The 14,806-nt window shown below is 52.8% G+C and overlaps 1 protein-coding gene across 1 annotated transcript in view; it reads right to left on the bottom strand.

Annotated features, from left to right (window-relative positions):
• LOC147101942 (ectonucleoside triphosphate diphosphohydrolase 2-like) overlaps positions 1-14,366 on the bottom strand; it is a 98,902-nt gene extending 84,536 nt beyond the window's left edge. The window contains exon 1 of the mRNA XM_085965961.1: positions 13,832-14,366. Within this exon, the coding sequence (XP_085822087.1) occupies positions 13,832-13,945 (114 nt within the window). The 5' untranslated portion in view covers positions 13,946-14,366. The remainder of the gene's footprint in view (positions 1-13,831) is intronic.
• Between the last annotated feature and the right edge of the window lie 440 nt (positions 14,367-14,806).

Below are 14,806 nucleotides of genomic sequence, written 5' to 3'. Positions count from 1 at the left end.
GATCGGGGGGTTTGGTACAGGTGTGATCGGGGGGTTTGGTACAGGTGTGATCGGTGATTTGGTACAGTTGATCGGGGGTTCTGGCACAGGTGTGATCGGGGTGTTTGGTACAAGTGTGATCAGGGGTTTGGTACAGGTGTGATGACGTGTATTGATATATCTATGTTTAGGCCAATTGATATTTTTAGGCTTTCAACGTGAAATGATCAGAAAATATTATTTCACTCGCCCCTTGCAGAAAGGCAACTGTGCATTGACCGTACTTTCACCGCAGTGTGTTATACTGGAGGGCTGGATGAATGGGGATACTAATAGACCCAGTGGTTCCTGCAGGTTGTTACCTTTGCCCCAGCGCCCTGACGGCAGTTCCGCACACCGACCTCCCCGTGCCATGTGACTGACGGCTGCTGCTCAGTATTTGACATTCAGCCATCCAGCCCCCAGAGCTCTGCACGTGACTCATTGATGTTTGGTCAGTTACAGAAGGAACCATTGTGTGTGCAAACAATGAGCTCCAGTTCGGTAAACATCTCCTCTCTGTATCTGTTGTGTGACACCCACCCGAAAGAACTGTTTCTCAGTGTTACAGCATTCATTATTTTTCCTCTCCATTCACTTTTCCTTCAGTGTCCCATCCACCACGCTCCTGAACACATGACTATCTGCCAATCACCCCCAGCCAAGTGATCATTCTTTATGGGTGATGTGGAGATACTGGAGAAGCTGGGGTGGTTCTCTTTCGAGCAGAGAAGGTTAAGGGGAGATTTATTAGAGGTGTTCAAATATATGTAGGGTTTTGATTGAGTAGACAGGGAGAAACTGTTTCCACAGGTAGGAGGGTCGTTACCCAGAGGTGACCGACTTAAGATATTTGGCAAAAGAATGGCGGGGCGGAGCTGAGGAAAATGTTTTTTATGCAGCGAGTTGTTGTGGTCTGGAATGCGCTGCCAGAATGGATGTTGGAAACAGATTCAATAGTAACTTTCAAAAGGGAATTTAATGTATACTTGAACAGGGAGATTCACAGGGCAATGGGGAAAGAGCAGGGGAGTAGGACTAATCGGAGAGCTCTTTCAAAGAGCCAGCGCAGGCACGATGGGCCGAATGGCCTCCTTCTGTGCTGCATGATTCTATGATTCTATGAGTCATCAGAATATCGGATCACAGCCAAGCCCTATCCTGTCCTGGTGCAGTTTGCCATGGGGGGCACAGGTTGGCAATCAACAGTCAGAGCCTCTGGTGAGACAAAGAGGGAGTCTCGGGCATTTCCAATTGTAAGAAAGTCTGCCGCTTGCCATTTCCGTGTGAGGTCAGCAGAACCGCCATAGAAATGGAGCAAACGGCTCCCGACAGCCGTGTGTGATGGTTTGCCGGGGATTCCATCAACCTCCTCGTGGAGAGACGATGGGAGGTTGGAAGAAGCCCCACAGATATCCAGGGCTGATATAGTTCAAGGTCTTGGTATGGGAATCACTTTCAATGGATGGCTGGCTACGTCTCAAGGCCGCAGAGATCTCGCGTCACAATTAAGTAAAGTCATAGACCATTTCACCGGCACTGGTCTTTACCTGCCGGCTCTGTTTGATCTTTGCTGATCAGCATCTGTCAGCAACTCCCACGGAACAAAAGCCAGTTTAATACGTTGATGTTTGTTAAACACAGAACCCTGGGCAATTTTCTGTTTAGTAGTGTTCCTGCTAGTTGTCTAAATCTAGGCTGACACTCCAGTGCAGTGCTGAGGGAGCGCTGCACTGTCAGAGGGGCCGTCCTTTGGATGAGACGTTAAGCCGAGGCCCCGTCTGCTCTCTCACATGGATGTAAAAGATACCCTGGCATTATCTGAACAAGAGCAGGGGAGTTCTCCCCGGTGTCCTGGCCAATATTTATCCCTCAACCAACATCACTAAAACAGATTATCAGGTCATGGTCACATTGCTGTTTGTGGGAGCTTGCTGTGGGCAAATTGGTTGCCGTGTTTCCTACATTACAACAGTGACTACACTTCAAAAAGTACTTCATCGGCTTAAAGCATATTGGGGTGTCCTTTGGATGGGAAGGGTGCTATAGAAATGCAAGTCTGTCTTTGTTTAACTAGCTCTGAATGTCTTGCTGCTACAGGCCCTGAGAGTTCGCACTCGGTGTTTAACAGCCTCCAGCTTTTCTCTGAGCGGCTCTTTGATTGGCAGCGCTACCTGTGTTGGACCAGACCTGCTTTATTGCCTTTGTTCTGTGGGTTATGAAGGTGTACCTGGGCTGCGCCTGTACTGCACTAATGTCAGCAATCACACTGAAGCTGGCACCGATCGCGCAGGTTGGAGATCGGTGATAGCGGACGGTCACACTCAGTCAGCGGCCCCGAGGGTATGGGGCGGTTGGGGATTGGTGATAGCGGACGGTCACACTCAGTCAGCGGCCCCGAGGGTATGGGGCGGTTGGAGATCGGTGATAGCGGACAGTCGCACTCAGTCAGCGGCCCCGAGGGTATGGGGCGGTTGGAGATCGGTGATAGCGGACGGTCGCACTCAGTCAGCGGCCCCGAGGGTATGGGGCGGTTGGAGATCGGTGATAGCGGACGGTCACACTCAGTCAGCGGCCCCGAGGGTATGGGGCAGTTGGAGATCGGTGATAGCGGACGGTCGCACTCAGTCAGTGGCCCCGAGGGTATGGGACGGTTGGAGATCGGTTTTAGCGGACGGTCACACTCAGTCAGCGGCCCCGAGAGTATGGGGCGGTTGGAGATCGGTGATAGCGGACGGTCACACTCAGTCAGCGGCCCCGAGGGTATGGGGCGGTTGGAGATCGGTGATAGCGGATGGTCACACTCAGTCAGTGGCCCCGAGGGTATGGGACGGTTGGAGATCGTTTTAGCGGACGGTCACACTCAGTCAGCGGCCCCGAGGGTATGGGGCGGTTGGAGATCGGTGATAGCGGACGGTCACACTCAGTCAGCGGCCCCGAGGGTATGGGGCGGTTGGAGATCGGTGATAGCGGACGGTCACACTCAGTCAGTGGCTCCGAGGGTATGGGGCGGTTGCCGGGGCAGGAGGGTAGAGCGAGCTCGAGCCTCCAAGTGGGCGGCACACCCGGGGGGTCCTGGTCCTGGGGTGGTAGAATGGGAGTTCACCAGCAGGAGGTACAGGGCTATGGGGAGAGAATGGGACAGTGGGATTAGTTTCGGATTGATACAGGGCTATGGGGTGACATGGGGGCCATTGGGATTAGTTTGGGATTGATACAGGGCTATGGAATTTGAGTGGGGCCATGGGATTACTTCGGGATTGAAACAGGGCTACAGAGTGAGAGAGGGTCCGTGGAATATGTCTGGGATTGATACAGGGCTATGGGGAGCGAGTGAGCAAGTGGGATTAGTTTGGGATTGATACAGGGCTATGGGGAGAGAGCGGGGCAGTGGGATTAGTTTGGAATTGATGCAGGGCTATGGGGATAGAGCGGGGCAGTGGGATTAGTTTGGGATTGATACAGGGCTATGGGGATAGAGCGGGGCAGTGGGATTCGTTTGGGATTGATACAGGGCTATGGGGAGAGAGCGGGGCAGTGGGATTAGTTTGGGATTGATACAGGGCTATGGGAGAGAGTGGGACAGTGGGATTAGTTTGGGATTGATACAGGGTTATGAGAGAGAGTGGGACAGTGGGATTAGTTTGGGATTGATACAGGGTTATGGGAGCGAGTGGGACAGTGGGATTAGTTTGGGATTGATACAGGGTTATGGGAGAGAGTGGGACAGTGGGATTAGTTTGCGATTGATACAGGGCTATGGGGAGAGAGCGGGGCAGTGGGATTAGTTTGGGATTGATACAGGGCATGGGGAGAGAGCGGGGCAGTGGGATAAGTTTGGGATTGATACAGGGCTATGGAGAGGGAGCGGGGCAGTGGGATTAGTGTGGGGTTGATACAGGGCTATGGGGAAAGAATGGAGCAGTGGGATTAGTTTGGGATTGATAGAGGGCTATGGGGAGAGAATGGGACAGTGGGATTAGTTTGGGATTGAGGCAGGGTTATCGGGAGAGAGCAGGGCAGTGGGATTAGTTTGGGATTGATACAGGGCTATGGGGAGAGAATGGGACAGTGGGATTAGTTTGGGATTGATGCAGGGCTATCAGGAGAGAGCAGGGCAGTGGGATTAGTTTGGGATTGATACAGGGCTATGGGTTGAGTGCGGGCTGTGGGATTAGATTGGGATTGATACAGGGCTATGCAGAGAGAGTGGGGCAGTGGGATTAGTTTGGGATTGATACAGGTCTATGGGGAGAGAATGGGACATTGGGATTAGTTTGGGATTGATGCAGGGCTATGGGGCAGTGCGGGGCAGTGGGATTAGTTTGGGATTGATACATGGCTATGGGGAGAGAACGGGGCAGTGGGATTAGTTTGGGATTGATACACGGCTATGGGGAGAGAGTGGGGCAGTGGGATTAATTTGGGATTGATACCAGGCTATGGGGTGAGAGCGGTATGTGGGATTAGTTTGGGATTGATACAGGGTTATGGGGTGAGATGTGGGCCATTGGGATTAGTTTGGGATTGATACAAGGCTTTGGGGAGAGAGTGGGGCAGTGGGATTAGTTTGGGATTGATACAGGGCTATTGGGAGAGAGCGGGACATTGGGATTAGTGTGGGATTGATACAGGGCTATGGGGAGAGAGCTGGGCAGTGGGATTACTTTAGGATTGTTACATGCCTATCGAGAGAGAGCGGGGCTGTGGGATTAGTTTGGGATTGATTCTGGTCTATGGGGAGAGAGTGGGGCAGTGGGATTAGTTTGGGATTGATGCAGAGCTATGGGGAGGTAGCAGGGCAGTGGGATTATTTTGTGAGTGATACAGGGCTATGGGGAAAGAATGGAGCAGTGGGATTAGTTTGGGATTGATAGAAGGCTATGGGGAGTGAGTGGGACAGTAGGATTAGTTTGGGATTGTTTCAGGGCTATGGGGAGAGAGTGGGTCAATGGGATTAGTTTGGGATTGATACAGGGCTATGGGGAGAGAGCGGGCTGTGGGATTAGTTTGGGATTGATACAGGGCTATGGGGAGAGAGCGGGGCAGTGGGATTAGTTTGGGATTGATACACGGCTATGGGGAGAGAGTGGGGCAGTGGGATTAATTTGGGATTGATACCGGGCTATGGGGTGAGAGCAGTATGTGGGATTAGTTTGGGATTGATACAGGGCTATGGGGTGAGATGGGGGCCATTGGGATTAGTTTGGGATTGATACAGGGCTATGGGGAGAGAGCAGGGCAGTGGGACTAGTGTGGGATTGATACAAGGCTTTGGGGAGAGAGTGGGGCAGTGGGATTACTTTGGGATTGATACATGCCTATTGAGAGAGAGCGGGGCTGTGGGATTAGTTTGGGATTGATTCTGGTCTATGGGGAGAGTGTGGGGCAGTGGGATTAGTTTGGGATTGATGCAGAGCTATGGGGAGGTAGCAGGGTAGTGGGATTATTTTGTGAGTGATACAGGGCTATGGGGAAAGAATGGAGCAGTGGGATTAGTTTGGGATTGATAGAAGGCTATGGGGAGTGAGTGGGACAGTGGGATTAGTTTGGGATTGATTCAGGGCTATGGGGAGAGAGTGGGTCAATGGGATTAGTTTGGGATTGATACAGGGCTATGGGGAGAGAGCGGGCTGTGGGATTAGTTTGGGATTGATACAGGGCTATGGGGAGTGAGTGGGACAGTGGGATTAGTTTGAGATTGATGCAGGGCTATCGGGAGAGAGCAGGGCAGTGGGATTAGTTTGGGATTGATACAGGGCCATGGGGTGAGAGCAGGCTGTGGGATTAGTTTGGGATAAATACAGGGCTATGGGTTGAGAGCGGGGCAGTGGATTAGTTTGGGATTGATTCAGGGCTATTGGGAGAGAGCGGGACATTGGGATTAGTGTGGGATTGATACAGGGCTATGGGGAGAGAGCTGGGCAGTGGGATTACTTTAGGATTGATACATGCCTATCGAGAGAGAGCGGGGCTGTGGGATTAGTTTGGGATTGATTCTGGTCTATGGGGAGAGAGTGGGGCAGTGGGATTAGTTTGGGATTGATGCAGAGCTATGGGGAGGTAGCAGGGCAGTGGGATTATTTTGTGAGTGATACAGGGCTATGGGGAAAGAATGGAGGGGTGGGATTAGTTTGGGATTGATAGAAGGCTATGGGGAGTGAGTGGGACAGTAGGATTAGTTTGGGATTGATTCAGGGCTATGGGGAGAGAGTGGGTCAATGGGATTAGTTTGGGATTGATACAGGGCTATGGGGAGAGAGCGGGCTGTGGGATTAGTTTGGGATTGATACAGGGCTATGGGGAGAGAGCGGGGCAGTGGGATTAGTTTGGGATTGATACACGGCTATGCGGAGAGAGTGGGGCAGTGGGATTATTTTGGGATTGATACCGGGCTATGGGGTGAGAGCGGTATGTGGGATTAGTTTGGGATTGATACAGGGCTATGGGGTGAGATGGGGGCCATTGGGATTAGTTTGGGATTGATACAGGGCTATGGGGAGAGAGCAGGGCAGTGGGACTAGTGTGGGATTGATACAAGGCTTTGGGGAGAGAGTGGGGCAGTGGGATTACTTTGGGATTGATACATGCCTATTGAGAGAGAGCGGGGCTGTGGGATTAGTTTGGGATTGATTCTGGTCTATGGGGAGAGTGTGGGGCAGTGGGATTAGTTTGGGATTGCTGCAGAGCTATGGGGAGGTAGCAGGGTAGTGGGATTATTTTGTGAGTGATACAGGGCTATGGGGAAAGAATGGAGCAGTGGGATTAGTTTGGGATTGATAGAAGGCTATGGGGAGTGAATGGGACAGTGGGATTAGTTTGGGATTGATACAGGGCTATGGGGAGAGAGCGGGCTGTGGGATTAGTTTGGGATTGATACAGGGCTATGGGGAGTGAGTGGGACAGTGGGATTAGTTTGAGATTGATGCAGGGCTATCGGGAGGGAGCAGGGCAGTGGGATTAGTTTGGGATTGACACAAGGCTATGGGGTGAGAGCAGGCTGTGGGATTAGTTTGGGATAAATACAGGGCTATGGGTTGAGAGCGGGGCAGTGGATTAGTTTGGGATTGATTCAGGGCTATGGGGAGAGAGCGGGGCAATGGATTCGTTTGGGATTGATACAGGGCTAGGCGGTGAGAGCGGGGCAGTGGGATTAGTTTGGGATTGATACAGGGCTATGGGGAGAGAGCAGGCTGTGGGGTTAGTTTGGGATTGATACAGGGCTATGGGGAGAGAGCAGGGCAATGGGATTAATTTGGGATTGATACAGGGCTATGGGGTGAGAGCGGGCTGTGGGGTTAGTTTGGGATTGATACAGGGCTTTGGGGAGAGAGCGGGGCAATGGGATTAGTTTGGGATTGAGACAGGGCCATGGGGACAGAGCAGGGCAGTGGGATTAGTTTGGGATTGATACAAGACTATGGAGAGAGAGCGGGTCCGTGGAAGTTGTCTGGGATTGATACAGGGCTATGTGGTGAGACGGGGCTGTGGGATTAGTTTGGGATTGATACAGGGCTCTGGAAAGGGAGCGGGGCAGAGGGATTAGTTTGGGATTGATACAGGGCTATGGGGACAGAGCAGGGCAGTGGGATTAGTTTGGGATTGATGCAGGGCTATGGGGAGAGAGCGGGGCAGTGGGATCAGTTTGGGATTGATACAGGGCTATGGAGAAAGAGTGGGGCAGTCGGAGTAGTTTGGGATTCATACAGGGCTATGCGGAGAGAGCGGGGCAGTGGGGTTTGTTTGGGATTGATACAGAGCTATGAGGAGAGAGTGGGGCAGTGTGATTAGTGTGGGATTGATACAGGGCTATGGGGAAAGAGCGGGGCAGTAGGGTTAGTTTGGGTTTGATACAGGGCTATGGGGAGAGAGCAGGGCAGTGGGATTAGTTTGGGATTGATACAGGGCTATGGGGTAAGTGGGGCAGTGGCATTAATTTGGGATTGATACAGGGCTATGCGGAGAGAGCGGGGCAGTGGGATTAGTTTGGGATTAATACAGGGCTATGGGGAGAGAGCAGGACAGTGGGATTAATTTGGGATTGATACAGGGCTATGGGGTGAGAGCGGGCTGTGTGATTAGTTTGGGATTGATATAGGGTTATGGGGAGAGTGTGGTGCAGTGGGATTAGATTGGGATTGATACAGGGCTATGGGTTGAGAGCGGGCTGTGGGATTAGTTTGGGATTGATTCTGGGCTATGGGGCGAGTGGGGCAGTGGGATTAGTTTGGGATTGATACAGGGCTATGGGGAGATTCAGTGTCTGTGGAACTGTACCCCAGTGAGAGTCAGTGCCTGTGGAACTGTACCCCAGTGAGAGTCAGTGTCTGTGGAACTGTAACCCAGTGAGAGTCAGTGTCTGTGGACCTGTAACCCTGTGAGAGTCAGTGTCTGTGGAAATGTACCCCAGTGAGAGTCAGTGTCTGTGGACCTGTAACCCAATGAGAGTCAGTGCCTGTGGAACTGTACCCCAGTGAGAGTCAGTGCCTGTGGAACTGTACCCCAGTGAGAGTCAGTGTCTGTGGAACTGATCCCTGTGAGAGTCAGTGCCTGTGGAACTGTACCCCAGTGAGAGTCAGTGTCTGTGGAACTGTAACCCAGTGAGAGTCAGTGTCTGTGGACCTGTAACCCAGTGAGAGTCAGTGTCTGTGGAAATGTACCCCAGTGAGAGTCAATGTCTGTGGACCTGTAACCCAGTGAGAGTCAGTGTCTGTGGACCTGTAACCCAGTGAGAGTCAGTGCCTGTGGAACTGTATCCCTGTGAGAGTCAGTGTCTGTGGAACTGTATCCCTCTGAGAGTCAGTGTCTGTGGAACTGTACCCCAGTGAGAGTCAGTATCTGCGGAACTGTACCCCAGTGAGAGTCAGTGTCTGTGGAACTGTACCACAGTGAGAGTCAGTGTCTGTGGAACTGTACCCAAGTGAGAGTCAGTGCCTGTGGAACTGTACCCCAGTGAGAGTCAGTGTCTGTGGAACTGTAACCTAGTGAGAGTCAGTGTCTGTGGACCTGTAACCCAATGAGAGTCAGTGCCTGTGGAACTGTACCCCAGTGAGAGTCAGTGTCTGTGGAACTGTACCCCAGTGAGAGTCAGTGCCTGTGGAACTGTACCCCAGTGAGAGTCAGTGTCTGTGGAACTGTACCCCAGTGAGAGTCAGTGTCTGTGGAACTGTACCCCAGTGAGAGTCAGTGTCTGTGGAACTGTACCCCAGTGAGAGTCAGTATCTGTGGAACTGTACCCCAGTGAGAGTCAGTGTCTGTGGAACTGTACCACAGTGAGAGTCAGTCTCTGTGGAACTGTACCCCAGTGAGAGTCAGTGTCTATGGAACTGTACCCCAGTGAGAGTCAGTGTCTGTGGAACTGTACCCCAGTGAGAGCCAGTGCCTGTGGAACTGTACCCCAGTGAGAGTCAGTGTCTGTGGAACTGTACCCCAGTGAGAGTCAGTGTCTGTGGAACTGTACCCCAGTGAGGGTCAGTGTCTGTGGACATGTACCGCAGTGAGAGTCAGTGTCTGTGGAACTGTACCCCAGTGAGAGTCAGTGTCTGTGGAACTGTACCCTAGTGAGTGTCAGTGTCTGTGGAACTTTACCCCAGTGAGAGTCAGTGTCTGTGGAACTGTACCCCAGTGAGAGTCAGTGTCTGTGGAACTGTACCCCAGTGAGAGTCAGTGTCTGTGGAACTGTACCCCAGTGAGAGTCAGTGTCTGTGGAACTGTACCCCAGTGAGAGTCAGTGTCTGTGGAACTGTACCACAGTGAGAGTCAGTGTCTGTGTCTGTGGAACTGTACCCCAGTGAGAGTCAGTGTCTGTGGAACTGTACCACAGTGAGAGTCAGTGTCTGTGTCTGTGGAACTGTACCCCAGTGAGAGTCAGTGTCTGTGGAACTGTACCCCAGTGAGAGTCAGTGTCTGTGGAACTGTACCCCAGTGAGAGTCAGTGTCTGTGGAACTGTACCCCAGTGAGTGTCAGTGACTACTGCAGTATAGTCATTATCTGAATCCCAGATATCCATTATTTTTGATCAGTCACAAATGATTCTCTCTGTCAAAATCAGTTTTTAGAAATTCCACATGTGCAATCATGAAGCAGAATGAGGCCTTTCGGCCCTTTGAGCCTGTGCTGGCCCTTTGACCAGTTAGACTCACTCCCTGCTCTTTCCCTATAACCCGACACATTTCTCCTGTTCAAGTATACTTACATTCTCTTTTGAAAGTTACTATTGAGTCTGCTTCCACCGCCCGTTCTGGCAGCGCACTCCAGATCACAACAACTCGCTGTGTAAAAACCTCTTTCCTCCTGTGGTCTCTAGCTCTTTTGCTAGTTGCCGTATATCAGCATCCTGTGATTAACATGTAAATGACACATAAACTGGTTTGAGTTGCCAGCCTGGTGTAGTGAGTGTCTGAGGCTGTTGTAAATGCAGGGATTCGGGGAGGTAGAGTGTGGATCAGCCTTGTTTCCAGCCGCCTGGCAGCCAGCCCAGGTGTCCAGGTGCCCAGGTGTCCAGGTGTCTAGGTGTCCAGGTGCCCAAGTGTCCAGGTGCCCAGGTGTCCAGGTGCCCAGGTGTCCAGGTGCCCAGGTGTCCAAATGCTCAGGTGTCCAGGTGCCCAGGTGCCCAGGTGTCCAGATGTCCAGGTGCCCAGGTGTCCAGATGTCCAGGTGCCCAGGTGTCCAGGTGTCCAGGTGCCCAGGTGCCCAGGTGTCCAGGTGTCCAGATGCCCAGGTGTCCAGGTGCCCAGGTGTCCAGATGCCCAGGTGTCCAGATGTCCAGGTGCCCAGGTGTCCAGATGTCCAGGTGCCCAGGTGTCCAGGTGTCCAGGTGCCCAGATGTCCAGGTGTCCAGGTGTCCAGATGCCCAGGTGTCCAGGTGCCCAGGTGTCCAGATGCCCAGGTGTCCAGATGCCCAGGTGTCCAGGTGCTCAGGTGCCCAGGTGCCCAGGTGTCCAGGTGTCCAGGTGCCCAGGTGTCCAGGTGTCCAGGTGCCCAGGTGTCCAGATGCCCAGGTGTCCAGGTGCCCAGATGCCCAGGTGCCCAGGTGTCCAAGTGCCCAGGTGTCCAGGTGTCCAGGTGCCCAGGTGTCCAGATGCCCAGGTGCCCAGGTGTCCAGGTGCCCAGGTGTCCAGATGCCCAGGTGTCCAGATGCCCAGGTGCCCAGGTGTCCAGGTGTCCAGGTGCCCAGCCACCTGTGCCTGCTGCCAGAGACCGGGGAAGGACGCTTGCTGTGCAGCAACAGCAGGGGGAGCCCGGGCGCCGAGGGAGGATGGGTGGAACCCGCGGCTGCTCCTCAATGGGCAGGTGGACGGGACCCTGGCCCCGGGTAACTGGTCCCGGGAAGGAGGGGAGGGTGCGGGGGGCAGAGAGGAGCCTGCACTCCAAGGGCAGTGTGACGGCCAGGCGTGTGGTGGAGCTGGGGGCGGTTCAGAACCAATCACCCGCTGGCTTGTCGCCCAATTGCTTCTTAATAAAACAAATGTGCACAACACAGGTTATAGTCCAACAGCTTTATTTGAAATCACAAGCTTTCGGAGCGCTGCTCCTTCGTCAGCGCTCCGAAAGCTTGTGATTTCAAATAAAGCTGTTGGACTATAACCTGGTGTTGTGTGACTTCTTACAATTGTCCACCCAAGTCCAACTCCGGCATCTCCACACCATGGCTACCAATAAAACAATGTCGCGGGCCTCACTCTATCGCATTGAAGGTCCTTAATATTCCGAGTCAGCCGCCCTCCGGCTGGCAGTTTAAAGTTTCCCGGTGCATTCTCTGGGCCAGGAGCGGCCCGCACCGCCAGCTCCAACTGATCATTTGCAGCAATATCTGGGCGATACTCTGCCCATCTTATTTAACACTGATTCTGCCCACCCCCCTCCCCATCTCCCGAACAGGCAAGGCAGCTCAGACCGATGGACCTCACTGAGCAGCAGAAATCAATCGCACGTTCAACCCCCGGGGACTGGCAGTGTCCCGCACCCTGAGCCACAGCGCTGGATCCTCCTGACAGCCTGTGGTCTATGGCCCATGACCGAGCCTCAGGAAACACTGGACTGGGTTAACACTGGACTGGGTAAACACTGGGCTCTGTAAACACTGGACTCAATAAGTAGAAACATAGAAGATAGGAGCAGGAGTAGGCCATTCGGCCCCTCGAGCCTGCTCCGCCATTCAATGAGATCATGGCTGATCATCCAAATTCAGTACCCTGTCCCTGCCTTCCCCCCATATCCCTTGATCCCTTTAGCCTTAAGAAATATATCCAACTCTTTCTTGAATATATTTAATGAACTGGCCTCCACCGCCCTCTGTGGCAGAGAATTCCACAGGTTCACCACTCTCTGGGTGAAGAAATTCCTCCTCATCTCAGTCCTAAATGTCTTACCCCTTATCCTTAGAGTACAAGAGCAGGGGGGTTATGCTCGAACTGTATAAAACACGAGTTAGGCCACAGCTAGAGTACTGCGTGCAGTTCTGGTCACCACATTACAGGAAGGATGTGATTGCACTAGAGAGGGTGCAGAGGAGATTTACGAGGATGTTGCCTGGGCTGGGGAATTTTAGCTATGAGGAAAGATTGGATAGGCTGGGGTTGTTTTCTTTGGAACAGAGGAGGCTGAGGGGAGACCGGATTGAGGTGTATAAAATTATGAGGGGCCTAGATAGAGTGGATAGGAAGGAGCTATTTCCCTTAGCAGAAGGGTCAGTAACCAGGGGGCATAGATTTAAAGTAATTGGTCGGAGGTTTAGAGGGGATTTGAGGAGAAATGTTTTCCCACAGAGGGTGGTGGGGGTCTGGAACTCACTGCCTGAAAGGCTGGTAGAGGCAGAGACCCTCATCACATTTAAAAAGTACTTGGATATGCACCTGAAGTGCCGTAACCCACAGGGCTAAGGACCAAGAGCTGGCAAGTGGGGTTAGGCTGGAGAGCTCTTTGTCGGCCAGCACGGACAAGATGGGCCGAATGGCCTCCTTCTGTGCTGTAAATTTCTATGATTCTATGGACTCAATAAGCACTGGATTCAATGGACACTGGATTCAATAAGCACTGGATTCAATGGACACTGGACTCAATAAGCACTGGATTCAATGGACACTGGACTCAATAAGCACTGGATTCAATGGACACTGGATTCAATAAGCACTGGATTCAATAGACACTGGACTCAATAAGCACTGGATTCAATGGACACTGGACTCAATAAGCACTGGATTCAATGGACACTGGATTCAATAAGCACTGGATTCAATGGACACTGGACTCAATAAGCACTGGATTCAATGGACACTGGATTCAATAAGCACTGGATTCAATAGACACTGGACTCAATAAGCACTGGATTCAATGGACACTGGACTCAATAAGCACTGGATTCAATAGACACTGGACTTAATAAGCACTGTATTCAATGGACACTGGACTCAATAAGCACTGGATTCAATGGACACGGGAATCAATAAGCACTGGATTCAATAGACACTGGACTTAATAAGCACTGGATTCAATGGACACGGGAATCAATAAGCACTGGATTCAATAGACACTGGACTCAATAAGCACTGGATTCAGACACTGGATTCAATAAGCACTGGATTCAATGGACACTGGACTCAGTAAACGCTGGACTCTCCAGGTATCAGGTGGGCTGCTAACAATTCATTTCAGGGATGCAATTACCCTTCCGACTTGTGATCGGCTGCAAGGAGAGGGAATCCCTGTCGGCAGAACTGACAACCTGGGCTCTGTCAATACTTCACACAGCCCGGAACCAGGCGCGGTCTCCCAGCGTTTCCCAGAGACAGGAAGGGGAGTGGAAAGACTCACCTTGTAGGAAGGAGGCTGCTCCAGGTCCCGAGACGTTGCACACAGCAGGATGATCCCCAGCACTCCCAAAATGCCGAGTGCCACTGAGATGAGGAGGTGATACACGCCAGGCATGGTGGAGTTCAGGTACACAGCGGCGGTACAGAGCTGGTCGGCAGGAGCCGCGGAGAGCTGTTCAGGGTTTGTGACAGCGACACAGGGATTGATTGGCTGTTGCTCTGTTGAGTGTAAACTGACTGTGAACCTGCGGCACTCCTCCGAACGCTCTCTCTCTCTCTCTGCAGCTCAAGTCCCGTCCTGTCCGCTGGCAACCCAGGAACTGCCAGTGTGCTCAGGGGCTCTGGGCTGCGGTCAGAGTGTCGGTGAGCAGCAGGGAGCCCAGCCCTTCTCCCACCTCCCGGGGATGCCCTGCCCGCTGTCAGCCTCGCCGGCCAGCTCTGTGCAGCACGCGTGCAACCGCTGGACCTCAGCCAAGTTCCCGTCTCATTGCACATCTGTCAAAACAGGTTAATCCCAACACGGTCCTCCCATCAGCCCAGGGCGTCGGAAACACGCAAGGATACTTAAAAACAACGACTTGTGTCTGTCACACCGGGTGCAAAAGATGACCTGTCCTCCCGTCTACCTGTTTATCACTCACTGCATCAGATGGGCAGTACTGAGAGAGTGCTGCACTATCGGAGGGGCAGTACTGAGGGAGTGCTGCACTATCGGAGGGGCAGTACTGAGGGAGTGCTGCACTATCGGAGAGGCAGTACTGAGGGAGCGCTGCACCGTCGGAGGGACAGTACTGAGGGAGCGCTGCACTGTCGGAGGGGCAGTACTGAGGGAGCGCTGCACTGTCAGAGGGGCGGTACTGAGGGAGCGCTGCACTGTCGGAGGGGCAGTACTGAGGGAGCGCTGCACTGTCAGAGGGGCGGTACTGAGGGAGCGCTGCACTGTCGGAGGGGCAGTACTGAGGGAGCGCTGCACTGT

This window comes from Somniosus microcephalus, chromosome 23 (genome assembly GCF_052327205.1).
Source record: "Somniosus microcephalus isolate GS21.2 chromosome 23, FLI_Smic_1.0, whole genome shotgun sequence".
Taxonomy (NCBI): Eukaryota; Metazoa; Chordata; class Chondrichthyes; order Squaliformes; family Somniosidae; genus Somniosus; species Somniosus microcephalus.
The sequence above is the reverse complement of the archived record's forward strand: the minus strand, read 5'-3'. Positions and strand labels throughout refer to the sequence as shown.